This window comes from Gymnoscopelus braueri (assembly GCF_963280865.1).
Source record: "Gymnoscopelus braueri genome assembly, chromosome: 4".
Taxonomy (NCBI): Eukaryota; Metazoa; Chordata; class Actinopteri; order Myctophiformes; family Myctophidae; genus Gymnoscopelus; species Gymnoscopelus braueri.
The window spans coordinates 8925781-8947735 of NC_137605.1; the positions used below are offsets into that span (position 1 = coordinate 8925781).

General features: G+C 38.9%; 2 protein-coding genes across 2 annotated transcripts in view; one reads left to right on the forward strand and one right to left on the reverse strand.

Moving 5' to 3' along the window:
* Window positions 1-1585: 1585 nt before the first annotated feature.
* Window positions 1586-16355, reverse strand: dap3 (death associated protein 3). The gene is made up of 13 exons (XM_080426088.1): window positions 16218-16355; window positions 12177-12218; window positions 11635-11751; window positions 10606-10707; window positions 9514-9622; window positions 8159-8251; window positions 7300-7430; window positions 6216-6296; window positions 3228-3392; window positions 2909-2968; window positions 2727-2816; window positions 2211-2328; window positions 1586-1802 (listed from the first exon to the last, which is right to left on the reverse strand). The coding sequence occupies exons 2-13, from the start codon at window positions 12213-12215 to the stop codon at window positions 1717-1719; spliced, it is 1191 nt and encodes a 396-aa protein (XP_080282214.1). The 5' UTR covers window positions 12216-12218; window positions 16218-16355; the 3' UTR covers window positions 1586-1716.
* A 4774-nt stretch (window positions 16356-21129) lies between these two features.
* Window positions 21130-21955, forward strand: part of LOC308083403 (uncharacterized protein) — a 73129-nt gene continuing 72303 nt past the window's right edge. Inside the window, exon 1 of the mRNA XM_080425720.1 lies at window positions 21130-21518. The gene's annotated coding sequence lies outside the window, so the exon portion shown is untranslated. The remainder of the gene's footprint in view (window positions 21519-21955) is intronic.

The window sequence follows — 21955 nt, forward strand, 5'->3', positions numbered from 1 at the left end:
GAAGGGGCTTGAGCCCCTGGCCTTTTACCCGTCTGTAAAAAGTGCTGACAAGTAGTAGTAACACAGATATATACAAAAGATATACAAATATATACAACATGGTGATCCCATTTGAATAAGTGATCTCATCACAGTCAGTCTGTATACAATCAGTTAACCCATTAAGACCTGAGGCCGATTCTAAAAATGTTTTCTAAATCCTAACATTTTTCAAAAAATATAAAAATATATATTTTTCAAGATTTTTCAAAAAATAGCAGATCTACAAGCTCATGGCGCGGGCCACGCTATGAGCTTGTATATCTGCTATTTTTCAATAGCCAAATAAATCTTAAAGTGACACAGATGCGTTTTAATACACATCAAGTAACTCAGTACAATATGTACAATGACAGTGGATCAACACAATGTATAACATCAACATCAATTCATAAAATAATGCCTTGATACCAAAAAGATAAATTGTTATGACAATGTCAAAATAAACTCCGCAGTTCAGGCAGAAGATTAGTGCCTGGGAGAGGAGAAAAGGAATGAAAAGCAACTTTTCAATCTCGCAGCAGTGCTGCACAAGGGCAGACCCTTCTACAAAACATCATGTTAATCACTTAAGCCCTATTTTATACTATTCGAAAATAGCCGATGTACAAGCTCACAAGTTCATAACGCGTCACATCCTGTAGGTTTGTAGATCGGCATTTAAAAAAATGTTTGACAGATTCTTTGGTGCTCAAAGTTTAATTTTGATACCAATACTTTTGTACTTTTACTCAATTAAAACATTTAATACAGGCCTTTCATTTGTAACTGAGCATGTTATAAGGTATTGCTACTTTTTTGGCAACGGTTACGGTCCCAACCCCCATGAGCTTCTGACATCGATGAGTGAGTCATAGTGATGATGATACATCAGTGACATCACCAGGGTGTGTATATGAGAGACCACTCGCGTACAAATCAGATCTTCAAACCTCCTTCTTGGTGCCGGTTTACTAATCTCATGAATTTATGCTCATAAATGTCTTGCTCAGGGACACGTTGGCACATTGCTGGCCTGGCCTGGAATCAAAACTGGACAACCGAGGCCTCCGGCTCCCTAAGCCATGCATAATGACACACCCGGACCTTAAATATTAATTGGCAGTCTGTTATTTACTCAGTTGGACAAGATACAACAGAATAAAAGCGCATAGCTTAAAGTTTATAATCAGTTTAACTCACTTGATTGTTTTGCCGTCTTTATACTAGATTTGGATTTTTATTTATTTGATGTGGTTCTATTTCCACTTGCATGTTGCTGTTGTTTTGTGTCTCTGAAACACACTGAAATAACATTAAAGCAAGGTACGTATTAATAAGGTATTGAACTTGAAGGGCTTAGCTCAGAACAGGCCCATAGCATGAAAATAGAAAAATAACAGTAAAACTTCCAGTTGAAATTAGCTTTATTGTAAATATTTGACTGTAGGCTTATCCTACGAACATCATTGAACCTTAGTGAGTCAATACACTAATAAATAAGCATATTTGTTTTAACATGGCAATCCATTCATAATTATTTCAATAAAACAGAAAACATTATGTATTTTGTAGGACATTTTATTATGAAAGAGACAATAATCATTAACCATCATAAGTTACGTTTGAAGGACACATTTTAGGACACTGATATTTGAGTGCGCGCGTGTGTGTGTGTGTGTGTGTGTGTGTGTGTGTTCAGATAAATGTACTCAGTCTCTCCAGAGCAGCTGGGTTTCTGTTGCTCAGAAAGATGAGTTCCTTCTTCCCTTCTTCTGTTCGACCTGAAAAACACACACACAAAACGTTTCAGCGTGACTAAAAACAGCTATGTCAATCTACATACACATGTGTCCACACACAAACACAACACACTTATTCACTTAATCAAATTACGGAAATTCTTTATATATATGTTTCTTCATATAAATTCTTCATATATCAATGTAACAATTCTATTTCTATTTTTTTTATAAAGCCAAATCTGTCTGATGAATCCCTTAACACTATTTTATTTATTCGTACTGAAGATCTGCTATTTTTGGCATTTCTTCAAATCTAATATTTTGTTAATATAGACCTCTGGTGGTCCACGGACCCAACATTGAAAAACAGTGAAATATATCCAACGTGATAACGATGCTGGTGATGTCATGCGATGATGTCATTGTGATGATGTCATTGTGACTCACTGTGAGCGTGCTGTAGCCAGCAGCGGTCCACATAATACAGGTAACAGCTCTCAAACTCCTTCTCGCTGTAGTTCGAAACCGACACCGGGATGAAGGGATCCATGTTGTCAAAACCCTCCTGAGAGAAAAAGAGACACACACACGTACAGTATTAATATACTTGTGAGTACATCAACATTTCATAATGGCAATTTTATGAATGCCGTTTTTAAAAATGTTTTGCATTTAATAGAGATGAACCCTGATAGACCTGTATACTAATGCCAAAAACATTAGTATACAATAATTAGGCTTATTCTGGCCATAGTACATTATTTATTTTGATTATTGGTACCAGTCACTGTCAGTCACTTCTTTGTATTTTTAAGTTATTTGTTTATTCTACACTGTGCACTTTTTGTTTAAAAAGGCTTTTTTTATATGTTCCAATGTTCAAGGCCAAAAACACACTTAAATCGTTAATCACAATTATTTGAATGAAAATGTATTGTCAATGATGGTGACGACCGTACTGACCTCTCCCAGCAGCTCCTGGGGCAGGTAGGCGGTGTTGGGCTTGTAGAGAGACCCCGTCTGGGAGAGAGAGGCTATGACAGCCCCCCCGCACTGAAGAGACAGACAAAATACTCACGTTATTATTATGAAAATAAATGATGATATTAACATATATATTAGTAGTAGTTTTAATGAACCTTTACCCAGTCATTATTCATCAGTTTTCTGAGGTTATGAACCAGAGTCAGCTCATCTGGAGACACCTAAGAGAGCGAGAGAGAGAGAGCGAGAGAGAGACATACAGAGACAGAGAGTGAGAGACAGAGACAGAGAGAGAGAGCTTTGGTTGGTGCAACACAAATGTGTATATTGTTCTTCCTAATACTATTATCATCATCATCATCATCATGACCTTCAAGATAAGAGAGGGGTGAGGAGAGAATTAATGGAAGTGTGTGTGTGTGTGTGTGTGTGTGTGTGTGTGTGTGTGTGTGTGTGTGTGCGTGTGCGTGTGACTCTCACTTCACTCTTATCCTCTTTCTTGATGCTGGTCCGACCCCAGAGGGCGTTGACCCCGTCCACAGCAACAGCCAATCGGAAGCCCGCGTCCGGCTGTCCGCTCTGCAGCCTGAGTTCCTTCATCAACGCTCCCACAACATCACTACTGCTCTTCACACGAGATATACCCTGAAAACATTAAATATATACATTACTACTGCTCTTCACACGAGATATACCCTGAAAACATTAAATATATACATTACTACTGCTCTTCACACGAGATATACCCTGAAAACATTAAATATATACATTACTACTGCTCTTCACACGAGATATACCCTGAAAACATTAAATATATACATTACTACTGCTCTTCACACAAGATATACCCTGAAAACATTAAATATATACATTACTACTGCTCTTCACACGAGATATACCCTGAAAACATTAAATATATACATTACTACTGCTCTTCACATGAGATATACCCTGAAAACATTAAATATATACATTACTACTGCTCTTCACACAAGATATACCCTGAAAAAATTAAATTTATACATTACTACTGCTCTTCACACGAGATATACCCTGAAAACATTAAATATATACATTACTACTGCTCTTAACACGAGATATACCCTGAAAACATTAAATATATACATTACTACTGCTCTTCACACGAGATATACCCTGAAAACATTAAATATATACATTACTACTGCTCTTCACACGAGATATACCCTGAAAACATTAAATATTTACATCATTACTGCTCTTCACACGAGATATACCCTGAAAACATTAAATATATACATCACTACTGCTAATAAACAATAACATATACCCTGGAAGAAAAAAGGTTATCTAAATAACATTCTTAACATTTGTGGTCAAGCAAATCAACAAACAAAAACTAGCCAACATACATACAGTATAGTATTGTATTTATAGTTATTCTATTTATAGTGGCTCATAGGAATAGACTACGTGACAACCAGGAACACTCTGGTGACCACCGGAGAGACGGTTCACAGCCGGAATGTAGACCCGGGAGCAGCATGGGTTGGCGCCCCAGCCTGTGTCTTCCGTGAGGAAGAAGCCCAACAAACCCACGGTGAGGCCTTTAAGGAGGGCCTTTCAGTGGGGGGGTCTGGTGCAACGCTCAGGTCCTGGACCTGGATGAGACGAAGGAGGGGCCCGGACAGGAGGCCATCTACAGAGCCTAGTCCCTCCACGTGCCAGAGCCTCCCCTGGTCCCGGCAAAGTAGTTACGGAGAAGCGGAATGAGGGGCCCTGTCTTTCCCCAAGAGGACTGAGCGTAAGTCAGGGGCTTGATCAACCCCCCGGCTGGGTCACCTGGGCGAGGGTGTATGTTGCAAGTCCCGAAACACCCGTCCACCCCAGGCTACAACACTGATGATACGTCCCAGGTGCATCCATGTGATGTTTTTTGGGCGGTGAAACCGCCCCTATAAGTGAGGTTTGGATATTTGTACAATTATCCTGCGCTGTGATTGGCCAAAAAGTACCCCGCCTAACCCTGCACCGTGATTGGCCAATCACAGTCTATTCAGGACTGTGATTGGCCAGTGTCACATGACACATGTGCATAGCCCTATATAAGAAACCATAACTTTAAAAAAAACATAAATTGGTTTTTTTTAAGTTATGGTTTCGTCCATCATAAAGAGTGTTTCAATAAATGTATTTATTTTTTGTACATGATTGGTTGACTCCATTCAGTATTGTGATTAGCTAGCAAGACACCGCCCACTTCACACAGGGTGTGATTTTTTTATTTATAGCTGCATAGTACACTAGCATGCATCGAAAGAAAGCTTACAATAAGTGATACAAGGAGGAGTGCTAGAGGGTGAGGTAGAGTCTGAAGAGGTGAGTTTAAACCGTGGTGGAAATTGGGTTAGTGAGTCTGCAGTTCTGACTGCAAGGAGGAGTTTATACCACAGCCTGGAAGCCATGAGGGAGAAGAGTTACAGGACGTGTGGAGCTATGATATAAAGGCAGGTTCAAACACACTTCCTGTGTAATGTGATGTAAGTGAGTGTGGAAGGGTTGTGGGGTTGGATCATATATTGAATGTATGGGGGTACCATGCCCTTGGTTGCCTTGTTGGCCATCACCAGTGTTTTGTACTTGGGTGCAGGCAGCAACCTGAAGTCAGTGAAGTCGGTGAACATTTGGGGAATTTGTGAAGTGATGCAATGGTACCATGTGTATATATGTAGATTTAAAAAAAATCTGTTCTCTTGTTTGATCTCCTTTCCGCTCTTCTTCTTCTTCCGTTTCTTTTTTTCTATGGAAATAACGATACGATGGGAACTATGCACGAAAATGAATTTCACCCACTTTTACTTCTGTAAACCTGTGATGTGACAATAAAGCAGATTCTGATTTGAATTCTCAATGGTTCTCAACCTTTTCAGGCCGTGACCCCCCCAATATAACCATATTTGAACTGGGGACCCCCCAAAATAACCATATTTGAAATGGGGACCCCCCAAAATTATCATATTTGAACTGGGGACCCCCCAAAATAATCATATTTGAACTGGGAACCCCCAAACCTGACAAGCACTTGGAATTATAGAGTTGAGACTACATTTAGTTTGACTCGGTTCCACAGATAAATATTGTGAAAATAGCTGATCTACAAGCTCACAACACCTCGCAATGTGCGCTTGTAGTTCAGCTATTTTTTTAAAATGTTGCCTCTTTATTATTACAAAAAATATTATCATAATAAATATATCTTTTAAAGTCTTAAAAGCCCTTAAATTGTCACTTCACTGTCATCTGGGGACTACCCTAAAAGAATCATGTGGGGAACCCCCTGGGGGTCCCGACCCACAGGTTGAGAACCACTGTCGTAGAGGGTCTCATCTCTGGTCTCTTGGGGTCCAAGACTTCTGGTGCTTTTCTTACTGCTGGGGTGAGAGGTGATGGAGCGGTGCCTTGTATGGAGAAAGAACCACCTGGACTCACCTGGTCCACCAGCTCCCCCAGTGGTCGTCCCTCTTCAGTGAACTCCCTCTTCGTCCACACGTACCGATGTGTCGTCTTCAGCTGAGGAAGAGGCAGGTATCGTCCATGTAGATAAACACACACACACACAGAGTCTGTATTACTATACTTGTGAGGACATAAAACATTTTGGACAGCAATTTCATGAATGCCATTTTTAACCGAGTTATACATACTTAGTTGCAAGCCAGTGTTGCGCATGAAAAAGAGATGATCTACAAGCTGATGCTACAATTCATTACTTTACTCAAAGAGGAAACAGTCGTGAACTGTGTGAAGCTCACTCTATGTCTTAGGCAGGGTAAGTGATGTTTTGGGGTAAAAACAAAACGTTTCTTTTTTTTCTTTTTCTTTTTTTTAAGCTAAAGTTCTATATTTTGATATATATAGAGCAGTGGTTCTCAACCAGTGGTCCTTGAAGGGATTCCAGGCGGTCCCCAGCTAAATGATGGAGAGTTGGTAACCAAATGGACCCTTATAGATCTTTAACTCTTGAGACTCCTTACGGGTCCATTTGGTTTCATTTTACACTCTCAAGAGTTAAATTATTGTTTAACATCTGCATTACTTAATTTACAAGAAGTCTACACAAATAGAGAATGTAGAAGAATTGTTCTTTTGATCAACGTTTGCCTGTTATTATCTCTCCTATTGGTACAAACATCAATACAGCATGGAATTGTGACAAAATATTCTAAGTCTTGGGTCTGAGAGGCTAAATCTCATCAAACGGTGGTCCGTAATGCCGAATAAATAATGGACCTTGATATGAAAAAGGTTGAAAACCACTGCTATAGAGTGTTTGTTCAGTAACAGGGGTCTTTCCATCCCTCCAGCTCTTTAATAAACAGAAGATACATTTTCAAGTGGGTTGCCAATTTCAGCCAGTCATAGGAGAGAGAAGCCATTTACCAGCTTCGATTTGATAGTGTTCCAGTTTCAATCTTGTCAGCTCATTTCTTAAGTGTCATTACTGCACTTGTTGATCTTGCATGCTGCATGAGTTCTCTCTCCTGATTGGATACTGATTGGTATCCACGGTTACCTTGGACAGGAAGTGGTCGTTGGTGGTTTTGAAGTTGCGTAGCCAGGTGGAGGCCTCCAGCGGCTGGTCAAAGCGTGACGAGTTGAAGGACGACGCCAGCAGCTCCTTGCAGTTCTTCACCCACAGGTGAGCTGCAGGGACAAGAGAGGAGCAAGATGAACTCTCCACTGCCACCATTAACCTCCATTTAAGCCGGGAACGCATCCGTGTCATTTTTAGATTTCTTTGGGCTATTCAAAAATAGCAGATATACAAGCTCATGCTATGAGCTTGTATAGCTGCTATTTTTACATTTTTAAAAAATCGTGAGAATGTGTGCAAATCTTTGAATATATATACATTTTTAACTCAAATCTTTGCTTCTGGGGGTCCCTGGAACAAAATATTTTTAGATGGGGGGGGGGATGTTCGCGGACAAATACATATTATTTAGGGTGGTCCTTAAAAAGAAAAGAAAAAAGATATTAGGATTTAGAAAACATTTTGTAGAAGCAAAGATTTGAGGTAAAAATGTTAAATATATCCAACTATTGTTATATGTTGTTATTATGTTGAGTTGAAGAATAATTTTACTACTGATTTAGAAAGCATTTGTAGAATCGGCCTCAGGTCTTTTCTTCTTGCTGAAATAGGCTTTATAATGGTACTTTGTTTCAGATTTTAGACTGCTGTTGATTATTGGTATTGATTGATTTGAACAGGGCAGTGAAGTGCAAACATAAATGTTTCTATTTTCTAATATTGTCGCTGTCAGGTGGAAATCTTGTGTGTGTCTAAGGAAGTGGGAAAGATTACCCCTGTGTATGTGTGTGTGTGTGTGTGTGTGTGTGTGTGTGTGTGTGTGTGTGTGTGCGCATACCGTCAGGTATGTGTAGTACCAGCCATCCTTGTGTGGAACAGTATTGGACAGTGTGACAAAGGGACATCGTCTTTCCAGAGCCCTTCAATCCATCTGATACAAACAACTGGGGTCAAAGGTCACACTCTATAAATACTCTGGGAGAACAGGAAAGGCTTAATGAGGTTTGAAACTATCTGACAATTAAACTACTGATTCAACACCAGCCTTCACAACAGTTAAAAGTACAAATAAGAAATTATTTTTTTAAATTCAAAAAAGCCGTCCGTCCTCCGAGCTGGAAAAATTACATTGGTCTTTATGTACAGACAACAAGTGCACGTGTAGCTCTCGTCTACAATTACTAAAGAGACGCTCATGTTTTGTTTCGCTTATGAGCCATTTCATGGAAGAATATTTCCAACTCAAATGCTAATAAAAAGCAGAATGAAAGTGGATTTCAGTTAACTACTGTATCTCTCTCCAAACACCCCAGGAGGAGCGGAGGCTCCACTCGTCAACGTCATCAACAACACGTCCACTCGCTGAATGTAAATTCACCAGACTATCACCGGGTGCATTCAGACATAAAGCAGCTTGAGCCAAATCGGACATTACCCGGACTTAAGCCAAGGGTCCTGCCCGCATTAAATCTGTTGTATGTCCGATCCTACTGATGCAACGGGAATGTTGCGTTCATACATACAGCCCCTCCATTTGAACTCTGGAAAACTTCCATAACACAGTGCATGTCTGAAAGTGGCTTTAATGAGGTTTACTTTGGCTTAATGTCGCTTAATGTGGCTTAATTTATAACTTAATGTTGCTTAATTTGACTTAATGTTGCTTAACGATGCGTACCGTGGCTTAATGACCTAAACATTACCTAAAAATCTGAATTCAATGTGGGGGACATGCTATGTCTATGGCTATCTTACTCATACCAAAATAAATACAAAACTGCATCTGTAAGTACTTGTAATAACGTATAAAAGGGCATGCATTGTTATGACTATGACAAATCAGTAACACTACACGATTATTTCAAAGTTTTGCCTCATTTACGATTAATGAATGATTTTTTTCAAGCTCACATGATGTTGTGAGCTTGTAGATCTGCTATTATGTTTTTTTATTGTACGCCAGCACTGTACAACAAAGTATAATACAGGGTTAATCAGACTGGTTAATCTATTCTACCAAATATGTTTTTTATGTCGATTTTTATGTATTCGTTGATATACAGTACAAGAAAATAAAACACCTTGCTTCCCGATTATTCGGTCGTTGGTTCTAAATATCGGTTAATTGCCCAGCTCTACTCAGAACTAGCTAAATGAGGATCTTGATGGGTCATAATGGCCTTCAAAGGATACACAGCAGGTATCGGAGGGCAGGTTTGCTGTAGTCGGCTCTCTTCAGGTAGGAGATGACCTCTAGGGCAGGCGGTCTGACCATCACACAGGCTTCATTGAATGTCTTCACCTGCACACAAACACACAGGAACACATCTGATGGCTAAATCTTAAGCTTTGGCCGGCAAACACGACTTGTTTCTTAACCCTTTAAGACCGGGAACGCATCCGTGTCATTTTCAGATTTCTTTTGGGATATTCAAAAATAGCAGATCTACAAGCTCATACTGTAGCGCGGCACCGAGTGCCGTGCTATGAGCTTGTACATCTGCTATTTTTGAAAAATCGTGAAAATTCGCTTTCAAATCTTTGCTTCTGGGGTTAGGGTCTTCTAAACGGTTTAAAATTTTAAATAAACATTTCTGTTGCTATAATATCAGTGGTTCTCAAACTTCTTTCATGTCCCCAAAATTATATGCATTTGCCCGCGGATTTTTTTGGGGGGGGTCCCCAGATGACAGTTTAAGACTTTTAAGACCTTTTTAATACCTAAAAAAATACCATTACTGCATCAAAAGTCATCAACAAACTATACTATAAAAACTGGTCAAACATTGACCAAATAATATAATAATTCATATATAATAATATAATTTTTAAATAGCCGATCTACAAGCTCACAGCACCTTGCAACGCGATGTGTTATGAGCTTGTAGATCGGCTATTTTCACAATATTTATCTGTGGGGTCCCCAGTTCAAATATGATTATTTTGATTATTATTTTTTAGTTCGAAACTTTTTTTCGAACACACAACACAAGTGATAAAGCGACACATTTTTGTATTATTACTTGCCACGCCCCCACTGTGTAAAGACCTTAACCCACCTGAGGCCTCATTCTAAAAATGCCTTCTAAAAAAAAAACAGCTTTCAGAAAAACGTATGGTGCTATATATAGCTTAATTCAATCCGACTCGGATTGAATGGGTTATGGTGTGAAGTTGGTAAACGAAGTGCAGATCTCTCCCTCTCTCACCCCCACCCCCCTTTTTTCTCTCTCTCTCTCTCTCTCTCTCTCTCTCTCTCTCTCTCTCTCTCTCTCTCTCTCTCACCTGCTGTTGGTAGCGAGGCGGCAGGCCGTGGGGGAACAGGGTCTTGAGGTGCGCGGGGGGCAACTTGTAGTATTGTCCTGCATGTTTCTCAGAGTGACACGACTGAGAAGACCAAACACAAATATACATGGTTTGACAGACATTTTAAATATTCATGTGCATGGGGGCTTTGAACACTTTATGCTGCAACAGCATTCATTCATTTCTTTAGTTTACTGTACAGTAAAAAAAACTATCACTATAAAGATTCTAACTCAAGTGGAACTCAAGTCCACACTATTATAACGACTACAGTGGTGAACAATGTAGTCATAGTTGTAGTGCTTGGTGTGGATTTACATATTTAAAATGTTAAGGACAGGTCATGCAGAAGATGACTGCTCTGTTGCATTTTTTCCTGTGCATTTGACTAATATCACTAATCAACTATCTCATTTCAAAGGTGCATACTTCATACTACACATACTCTTGAGCCTTTAACATTCACACGGCCACATATTTATGCCCAAAGTCTTCTACTGTTCACGCCGAGATGGTTAAGGTACAGGTTAAGGTAATGCATTGCTCAAGGTAATACAAGGATTCGAACCAGGGACCTGATGGTCTGTCACTCCTTTTAAATAAGTACATCATTTATCATATTTGTTATGTATACATTCGGACGGGACAGCGCATATTGATGAACATTGCATGCGAATGTAGTGTAAATACTACAAATACTACCAAATTTAGCAAGAATGCTAATTTCAATCCGTAGTCTCCAAACAGAAAACAAGCAACAAAACAAAATAAAACATTAATGGTAAAAATGGCCTAGTTTTGACCTAAAATACAAGGACACCAAAGGACACTAGAGAAACCTACATTTTAGCCTATTTAAAAATTTTCACAAGTTAGATTGTCCATGATCCATTTTTCTAGTTGGACACTCTCTGTCTGATCTGTCTGGTCACTTGTGCTGAATGCCCCTATCGGGCTTCAGTAGTGTGGGTCCACTGAACCAGAGCCTCTGGAAGCTGTACTACTTACCGGGTCAGACTCCTGGGTCCTGAATACGGACAGAGGTTCCTGTGTGTGCTCAGACGCCACAGCCAGAACCTCTTGCTGCTCACACAGACCGGTGTGTATGAGCTGGACCTGTGCTGCCTGCACATACAAGAACACAACAATCATCATGTATCTGAGAAACATTTTGTCTACCTGTGACCAAGAAAACTATCCTCATGAACTGGAAATCAAAGGGAAACATAAAACATTGCTCACTGGAAAAACCTAATAACAGACCACAATATCCCTGGCCACTAACGCGATAGATTCACTCCCCATCTGGTCCGGATTTCTGAATTATCTTCAACCGTAATTTCATGACCCAGTGATTTTCCTTGTTGTATGATTTTGAAAATGAATGTATGTATTATTAATTATTTTTCTCTTATTGTCATTTATGTCACTTGTGTCTTGTCATGTCATTTCACCAATAAATAAATAAAAAAGATAAACCTTTTGTCAATAAAAACAAAAATCAATTAATAAATCGATATTAGATGGTTCTGGGGTGTATTTCAACTCACCGTTGGTCTCAGTCTGAAGAACAGCTTGTGTAGCGCCATGGTCTGGAACACAGATCATCAATAATCAGTTAATATGTATCAATGTATCAATGTAATCAATAAAGGCATATCTGATATTATCAATAAATTAACAACCAGGCTACAGCTTGTCTTCTGAAGCTCAATTCATACTCTGCTATGCTTTGTTGTCGCTCTCCAACAAGAAGTGATCTACAAACTAACAACGTATTGTTGATAAATCTTGTCGACGAGAGCTGTACTATTTAGTAATAACAAATCTAATTGTGCTTGATTTATATATTATGCCGTAAGACATGCCGCACACCAAAAATAGCAAATCCACAAGCTTTACGAGCTTGTATGTATTATTCTTTGCGAGCAACAGTGTTGTATGACAGAGTATAAAATGCCTAATTCATGCTCTGTCTAGATTTATCACCTGAATTGTCCTGTAATTGACAATTAAATCTCTAAAACGTGTCAAATACACATCAACACTGAAGTCAACAATAATGAACACAGTAAAACACAGGAAAATGTATTAGAAAGGCCAGCTAATTTGTCATTGGACCCACTGGTAGGAGGAGCTCCTGTGCATACATCTCTGTGCCAAATCCTGTCTGTGCCTGCCCTTGTAATGTCAGGTGTTCAGGCCCCTAGTTACGGACTCCAGCATTGCTACCTGGCCCCGACACACATCCACAACAGAAGAGAAAACTCATGCACAAGTACAGGCGTGATTGAGAACTGGGAAGAATCAAACAATTCAGTGGGAATTAATATAACGCGCGAACTGCAAGGTATGTTGGCGAATGTTTTTCTGTGGCGCATGGTGCATGGTGGCCTGTCAGACATCACACAGCAGCATGCCTCAGGAGAGCAAGATTCCTGTATTGTCACAACACAGAACACCCTAGCCCGCAATCAACTCAGATGCAATGATGCGATCTGGCATCTAGTTGCAATACCAACCCTTGACAGCCCATTCATCGAAACAGAGAAGTCCTATCTGATTGGATTAAGCTACGTTAACTCTCTCATTGCCAATGAAATAAAAAAATATGTTCATACTGTGCCAGCAATTTTTCTTTTTTTTCCAAGGTAAAAAAAAATTGCTTAGGAAGCGAGATACAGCCTTTTTCAGTTATAAGTTAAACAAGGAGTGGATGGAGCTGCAAATCTTCAGATAATGATATCTTGGGTTCTGAACATTTTTTTCCAAAAGAAATAAAAATAATAATAATAATAATATTTTTTTATTTATTTTTTAAAACTCGGGATAACTCGTTCTGGCACTGAGGTCATTCAGAAAAAACTCGGGATAACTCGTGGCTTGGCACTGAGAGAGTTAAACTCACCAATATTGCAGCTGTAAGGAAAGCTGGGATTATCCTCTTTGTATCTGTCAAGTTTTAGTTTCATGAAAATCCACCGTAGACATGTTATTTATGGAAGCGAATACATGAGCTGCTACTTTCTGTCAATAAATTCCGTGCAGGTGATTCTTCTTCGAAATGTTTAGAAACACGTTTTAGAAAAAGTTTTCAATAACGCAACTTCCTGCTGCCTCCTAACATTCACATTATGTGCGATTTTGAAACAGGTGGTACAGTACGCAGGACCGTAGAGTGACTTCCAACGAGCGCTTCCAAACTCCAGCACTTAGAAAAATAATCACCGTCCTACACAGAATGTATTGACAGAAAGCTCATACTACGGTGGATTTGTATGAAACAAAAACTTGACAGATACAAAGAAAGAGCATAATCCAAGCTTTCCGTACAGCTGCAATGTTGGTGAGTTTAACGTTGTTTAACGCATTAAGACCTGAGGCAATTCTTAAAAATGTTCAGTTTTCTTTTTTTTTATAAAGAAAAAAGTTTCACGATTTTTCAAAAATAGCAGATATACAAGCTCATAGCGCGGCACTCGGTGCCGCGCTATGAGCTTGTATATCTGCTATTTTTTAATAGCCAAAGAAATCTAAAGTGACACAGATGCGTTCCAGGTCTTAATTAATGGGTTAATACAATCAAATGGGACTTTTCCATTTGGATGCATGGGCTGTCAAGGGTTGGTATTGCAACTCTCGATTCCAGATATTAAAAATAGGATCTAAAAGAGTTGCTTGCGACTAGTGGCCTCCCTGTCAGACATCACACAGCATGCCTCAGGAGAGCAACATTTCCTGTATTGTCACAACACAGAACACCCAAGCAGCAGCAGTGTCACAGGTAGGTCTTTCTTTATCCCCGTCTGATGTATTTATTTACTAGCAGAGATGTCAATTCTTGCCACCTGCCGTATCAATCTTGGCCCCTGGCCCCCCTGATGTAGGTACTATGTACTACGATGATGTGATTTGTTTATTAGATTTTTTTCCCTAAATTGAATAAAATAAAATACACACAATAAATATAGTCCCCATGTGAAGTGGAAAACAATGCATTTTTCGATACAACTCGATTAATAGCGCAATTGATAGTGTTCAGGGAAGAAAAAAGAAATCTCAGATTTAAAAATATTTGTGGAGATTTCTGTGTATTGTCCGAGCAGATAAAGAGCTAATCTGAGTTCCCAGAAATGTTCGCCAGCTCTCGCATACAAAGAGCAGACTTCCCCAGAGGTGGACGTGGTATATTGTTTACTTATTTTATTGCCAGCTGTTAGCCTACCTACAGTATATTATAGCCTACATATCTACTATATTGTACAGTAACCAACATAGGCAATAACAATCTGATTGTTTGCACTGATTGAATCAGTGAAACTGTTTCATGCTTGATATTCCATCCATTCCTTCAGATTTTGGGCTGAAGGTTAAGACAGTTTTGACCAGTGGTGTAAAGTAACGTAGTCAATTTACTCAAGTACTGTACTTAAGTACAATTTTGAGGTATTTTTTACTTTACTGGAGTATTTCCAATTTTCTGTTACTTCTACTTCACTACATCTCAGAGGCAAATATTGTACTTTTACTCAACTACAATTATTTGAAAACTTTAGTTACTTTGTAGATTTTGATTATTATTATTATTACTTCAGCCCTATATTTCGGCCATTTGAAAATATCCGGTCTACAAGCTCACAATGTGTCGCATCGCAAGGCATTGTGGGCTTGTAGATCTGCTATTTTCAAAAGATTTTTATACATCATCACACATTTTACACATTTGAAAATCATTTGAAATGGGACATTCTGCATAAAGAGTATACTTTCTACTTTTGGTACATTTTGATGCCAATACTTTTGTACTTTTACTCAGGTAAATGTTTAATCCCGGACTTTTACTTGTAACAGAGTATTTCTACATTGCAGCATTGATACTTTACATAAGCAAAAATAAAACTTTTTCCACCACTGGCTATAGGCAATAATAACAAACCGTGCAAATTGATCAATCATGCTGATATTCCATCCATTCTTTCAGATTGTGGGCTGAAGGAAAGACAGTTGTGACACTGACAGTACAATATAAATCAGTGGTTCTCAAACTTTTTCATGTCAAGGACCCCCAAATTAACACTTATTAACACACGGACCCCCATTTGAAAAGATATGCCAGGGACCCCCATAAGAGAAGATTTTTTACGGCTTAGCAGTGATTCTCAACCATTTTAATTTCAAGGACCCCCAGTTTGACATGCATTAGGGCTACGGACCCCCATTTAATGGCATTTCTATCACTTGGACTGCAATTTATATTGTAAAATCTATGTCAATTTAACTCTGAGAGTGTACAAATGGGTCCATTTGGTTCCATTTGTACACTCTCAGAGTTACAGACCCATTTGGTGCCTAATCTATCATTTAGCTGGGGACCCCCTGGAACTCCCTCAAGGACCCCACTTTGAGAACCAATGATCTAAAACAGATATTAATAAATGTAACCCTATCAATCAATATAATCGACAGGAGAGAGAGGTCCCCTTCATTTCTCCATTATTTGAAGGTGGCAAACCTCCCGAAAAATAGCCAATCTATCGTCGTGAGCTTGTAGATCGGCTATTTTCGGCGAGCGACAGCGTCGTTGTGCTCACCTTGCGTGATCAGTGGTGCTGTCAGTGGATCTAGGGATCTAGTGGATCTAGGGACGGCAGAAAGTCACACAGTGTCAGTGAGGAGCAGAGACCATGGGGGTCGCCATCTTGGATCTATCGAGCATAATAGAAGGAGTTACGTCACGTGGTGTTCACTTCCAGGTCTGTCCCGGACAGACCTGGAAGTGAACACCACGTGACCACCATTTTTTTTTATGGGACCTCTCCTTCTTCGATATACTCCTTGACACGGACAGACTGTCCGTGTCAAGGAGTATGTCGAAGAAGGAGAGGTCCCATAAAAAATAAATACCATACATTTCATTAATAATAATGATAATAATAATGATAATAATAATAATAATAATAAGTGTAATAATAATAATAATAATAATAATAATAATAATAATAATAATAATAACAATAAAAACTATAATAACAATAACAATAACAAAACAACAACAACATCAATAATAATAATTATTATTATTAATAATAATAATAATAATAACAATAATGATAATAATAATAATAATAATGATAATAATAAGGGTAATAATAATAATAATAATAATAGATCGGGGGGATGACTTATTTTATTTCCCTGGGCCATTTATTTGACAAAGATCGCAAGAATTAAAGCATCCTCCCGGTGCCATCTAGAATTATATTCACGTCTCCTTCATCAATATACTCTTTGGTTTCTGTGTAGCAACATAACAGTTTAATTTGTTATTTTTTTAAAGATGCAAATCAGTACTCATTTTAATTCAATTAATAAAAAGTTATTTAAACCAATCTGTATGTGTATGGCTGTGTTACTACAATATAATTAGTACATCTGTAGTTATTGGAGGCAGTGGTGTAAAGTAACTAAGTACATTTACTCAAGTACTGTACTTAAGCTTGAAGATCTGCTATTTTCATAAAAGATTTCTGCATAATGAGTACTTTTTACTTTTGGTACTTTGAGTAAATTTTGATACCAATACTTTTTTTTAACTCAAGTACATTTTGAATTCCGAACTTTTACTTGTAACGGAGTATTTCTACATTGCAGTATTGATACTTTTACAAGAAAGATTTTTCCATTGACACATTTAAGTCAGAACCCCAGGCCAAGGAAAACATACTGTAGCCTACTAAAATAGTGTTTTCTTTCAAACACTTTGGATTAGTCACAAATTACAACACAAATAAAGTACCTAAGGTTCACAGTACACCATGTGCATGTGCATAATATCTATAACATTGTTATTACTATAGCATTTGAATAAAGTTTAAAGTTTAATATGCTGATTCAGGGAGAAATGTGTCTTTTAAAGCACTGAAGAGAAGATAGTTGCACAATAATAATAATATGATCCTAAATAACTGTAATAATCCCTGTAATTACATAATATTAGGTCTTAAATGTGTGTTTCCTCTATTCTTCTACACTACTAATGTATTACTTCATTACTTCTACTTTATTATTACTATGCTACTGCTGCAGTAACAGTAATAGAAGTAATAAAGTAGTAGCACTGCTAGATGTAGGTTGTAGGTCTGCGCTCTTTTTCGCCACGCGACACCGTCCGGCGACCGAGCATAAATTCAAGCGGTAGTGTGTGCAGTCAGTGTTGCCATGTCCGCTTATTATAAGTGACTTATATATTTTCTGTGAAGTTACTTGTAAATATTCGTATTTGCGGGTTGCGTTTTTTTTGGGCTTGTTTCTAAGTGTAGTTCCTTATTTGGGCTCAATTGTTTCCTAATCCTACTGTTGTTTAAACCAGTGGTTCTCAAACATGTTCATGTCAAGGACCCCCAAATTAATGTGTTTGTCTGCTGACACCCATCTGAGAAAGTATTTTATGCCAAGGGGGACCCCCTTACAAGATTTGTGTTGTTAAAATGTTTCAAGAATATTCCATATTTTTCCAATTTTCTTCAAGATGTTTTCGCAACACGTTGTGAGCTTGTAGATCGGCTATTTTCAGACCGCCGTAGCCCGGTCCCTTCTTTTGGGCTTGTTTTCCTAGACCTGGTTTCTCTCACAAAATATGGCAACACTGGTAGTGTGTGTGGAACATGAAAGAAAAAATGGCCACGACGGAGAAAGACAACATTCCTGCACATGAACTACTGTCCCCTCTCTGTAGCCTTATATGCATGTCACACTGTTTAACACACGCGCACTCACCATAGACATAATTATAAATAAGAGTTATCATTATTATTATCTATAATATCGTATCATACGACATGTGGGTCGACTTGAGAGACATATTGAGACATATCACGCACGGAGAGGCTACGACGACATAACTTTCACCCAGTGTTGCCAGGTTTTGTGAGAGAAACAAGCAAAACAACCAAGTCTAGGATAACAAGCCCAAAAGAATTAAGCAACTAGGGCACTGACTAGGCCATTATGAGCACTTTAAACCTCTATACATCGAAAATAGCCTATCTACAAACTCGTTGTGACGTGTATGAACAAATACGTATTAATATGGGGGTCCATGACATGAACATATTTGAAAACCACTGTTTTAAACAACATTAGGAAACAAGCCCAAATAAAGCAACTACACTTCAGAAACAAGCCCCCCCCAAAAAACGCAACCCGCAACTACCAATTATTTTCAAGCAACTTTACATAAAACAAGCCCAAAGTCGCTTATAATAAGCGGACATGGCAACACTGGTAGCGAGCAGCAGCAGGCAGCAAAATAACACCTCCTCCACCTCCTCCAAATTCAATTCAAAGGACCTTTATTGGCATGAGAAAAACATACGTTTACATTGCCAAAGCAATGTGTCAAAATATAAAACAAGCAAAAACTAAGAGAAGCATGTAAGGGTACAATTGAAGGGAATACAGCAATGTGTCTGTCACATTGCAACTTGGAAAAAACTGGCTTCTAAAACCACAAATGTTCATTTGCTGTTATAAATAGTTGTCTGTCTGTCTGTCTATCTATTTCATTATTGATATTATTATTATCATCATTATCCATTTTCTATTTAGGCTAGGGTAGCTTGGTGTTAAGCTTTTTGAAAGAAATGGCAGCAGTTTTTCAGGATTTTGCAGTCACTTAATTGGTAACTATGCATACAACTTTTTGGGAAAAATAGTGTACAAAAAGCATCAGTTTCCCCAAAACCCGTCCGCCTCCCCCTCATTCCTCCTCATTCCTCCTCCTCCTCCTCCTCCTCCTCCTCCTCACTGTACCAACTCCGCCACCTAGCTGTAGCAGCGCCCATATAGAGCAGGGTTGCCATGTCTGCTTGTTATAAGCAACTTGTGCTTGTCTTTCTATAAAGTTGCTTGTAAATATTGGTTTGGTTTTTTTGGACTTGTTTCTAAAGTGTACTTGTTTATTTGGGCTTGTTTCTAAAGTGCAGTTGTTTATTTGGGCTTGTTTCTAAAGTGTAGTTGTTTATTTGGGCTTGTTTCTAAAGTGTAGTCGCTTATTTGGGCTTGTTTCTAAAGAGTAGTTGTTTATTTTGGCTTGTTTCTAAAGTGTAGTTGTTTATTTGGACTTGTTTCTAAAGAGTAGTTGTTTATTTTGGCTTGTTTCTAAAGTGTAGTCGTTTATTTGGGCTTGTTTCTAAAGTGTAGTTGTTTATTTGGGCTTGTTTCTAAAGTGTAGTTGTTTATTTGGGCTTGTTTCTAAAGTGTAGTTGCTTATTTGGGCTTGTTTCTAAAGAGTAGTTGTTTATTTTGGCTTGTTTCTAAAGTGTAGTTGTTTATTTGGGCTTGTTTCTAAAGTGTAGTTGTTTCTTTGGGCTTGTTTCTAAAGTGTAGTCGTTTATTTGGGCTTGTTTCTAAAGTGTAGTTGTTTATTTGGGCTTGTTTCTAAAGTGTAGTTGTTTATTTGGTCTTGTTTCTAAAGTGTAGTTGTTTATTTGGGCTTGTTTCTAAAGGGTAGTTACTTATTTGGCCTTGTTTCTAAAGGCCAGTTACTTATTTGGGCTTGTTTCTAAAGGCCAGTTACTTATTTGGGCTTGTTATAAGGGGTAGTTACTTACTTATTGGGCTTCTTTCTAAAGGGTAGTTACTTATTTGGGCTTGTTTCAAAAGTATATTTGCTATATGGGCTTGTTTCTAAAGTGTAGTTGCTATTTGGGCTTGTTTGTGAAGTGTAGTTGCTATATGGGCTTGTTTCTAAAGTGTAGTTGCTATTTGGGCTTGTTTGTGAAGTGTAGTGGCTTTATTTGGGCTTGTTTCTAAAGTGTATAGTTCCTATTTGGGCTTGTTTCCTAATGTTGTTTAAACCAGTACGTGGTTCTCTTCTCAAACATTTTCATTACCTTTTTTCCTCCCCAAGGTTTATCCCCATTTTTCTTTGTTGAAAATAGCAGATCTTCAAGCTCACAACGCTATTTTCAAATAGCCACCATAGCCTAGTCCAGTGGTTCCCAAACTTTTAAGCTCAAGACCCAAAAGAGAAATTTGACATTTGCCCAGGAGTCAACCAAAACTAGTGAAAATAGCTGATCCACAAGATCACAACGCATCGCTTCGCGTATGGATTTGATATTTGCACTACTTCTTAAACATTTTTGAAATTTATTTATGGAAATTATTAGACTTTTTAATTTCATTTACTTACTGCTTTTGAAAAAAAATTGAATTATTTTTAATTGATGATTTTTTAAAATCTTTTGAAATAATATATATTTTTTTTAATATGGGTCCAGACTAGCCCTGGTCCAGAGAGTTAGTGAACTCACTAACGCTCTGGACCAGGGCTATAGGTCCAGACCCACTGTTTGGGAAACAGACGTGGCCTAGTCGCTTCCTTTGGGCTTGTTTTCCTAGTCTAGACCTGGTTGCTTGTTTCTCTCGCAAAACCTGGCAACGCTGGAGCGAGAGACTCCACACTCCGGTCTCTCTCTCCCATAGAGTTATAATGCTCGCTCTCCCCCGCTTATGAAAACATAGCCGCGCCAATGTTGTTGCGCGACCCCGGCTGACGACGAGCAGGAGGAGGAGTGCGTGCGTGGTGGTGGTGTGGATCTCCAGGAGGTGGATGTTCTTACACACTTATGTAATCACCTCCAAAAAACTAAACAAGGGGGGGGATCAGCGTGAAAGGAAGCGGGATCCGGAGCGGGACAGTCAGTGAAAAACGCAGCGTTCTTGCGTTTCCCAAAAAAACAAGAACGCATGACATAGATGTCAAAAGGAGCCTACAACAACGCACTTTGGGGTTTGTTGCGGTGGGACGCGCTCGCGCTCTCGGTCCTCTCTCTCTCGCTCTCTCTCTCTCTCCAAGTGTGTGTCGGTGTCTCTCGCCCTCTCTCGGGGTAAGTAGCCTGCTATACGTAGCCCTTATTACAGAATGTCATGGCAGATCAGAGTGGTATTAATGTTTTTTTTTTGTTGCAAGGCCCCTGACATCACCAGCCAGCACGGTACGGTACGGTACGGTGGCGGACGGTGGTCAGGAAATGGAGAGCCCCGCGTCTCTCTCTCTCTCTCCCTCGAAAACGGTTCTCCTTCTATGCTCTCTCTCTCTCTCTCTCTCTCTCTCTCTCTCTCTCTCTCTCTCTCTCTCTCCCCCCGTGTGTCGCTGTTCGTTCTGTGGGGGAAGAAGCATGGAGGAATATTTATGATTTGGAAATGTTGCTGACAGCAGCATTAAGCGGTGGCAGAGGACAGATTGGAGAGAGGAGAGGAGAGAAATACAGGAGAGGAGAGGAGAGGAGAGGAGAGAAATACAGGAGAGGAGAGGAGAGAAATA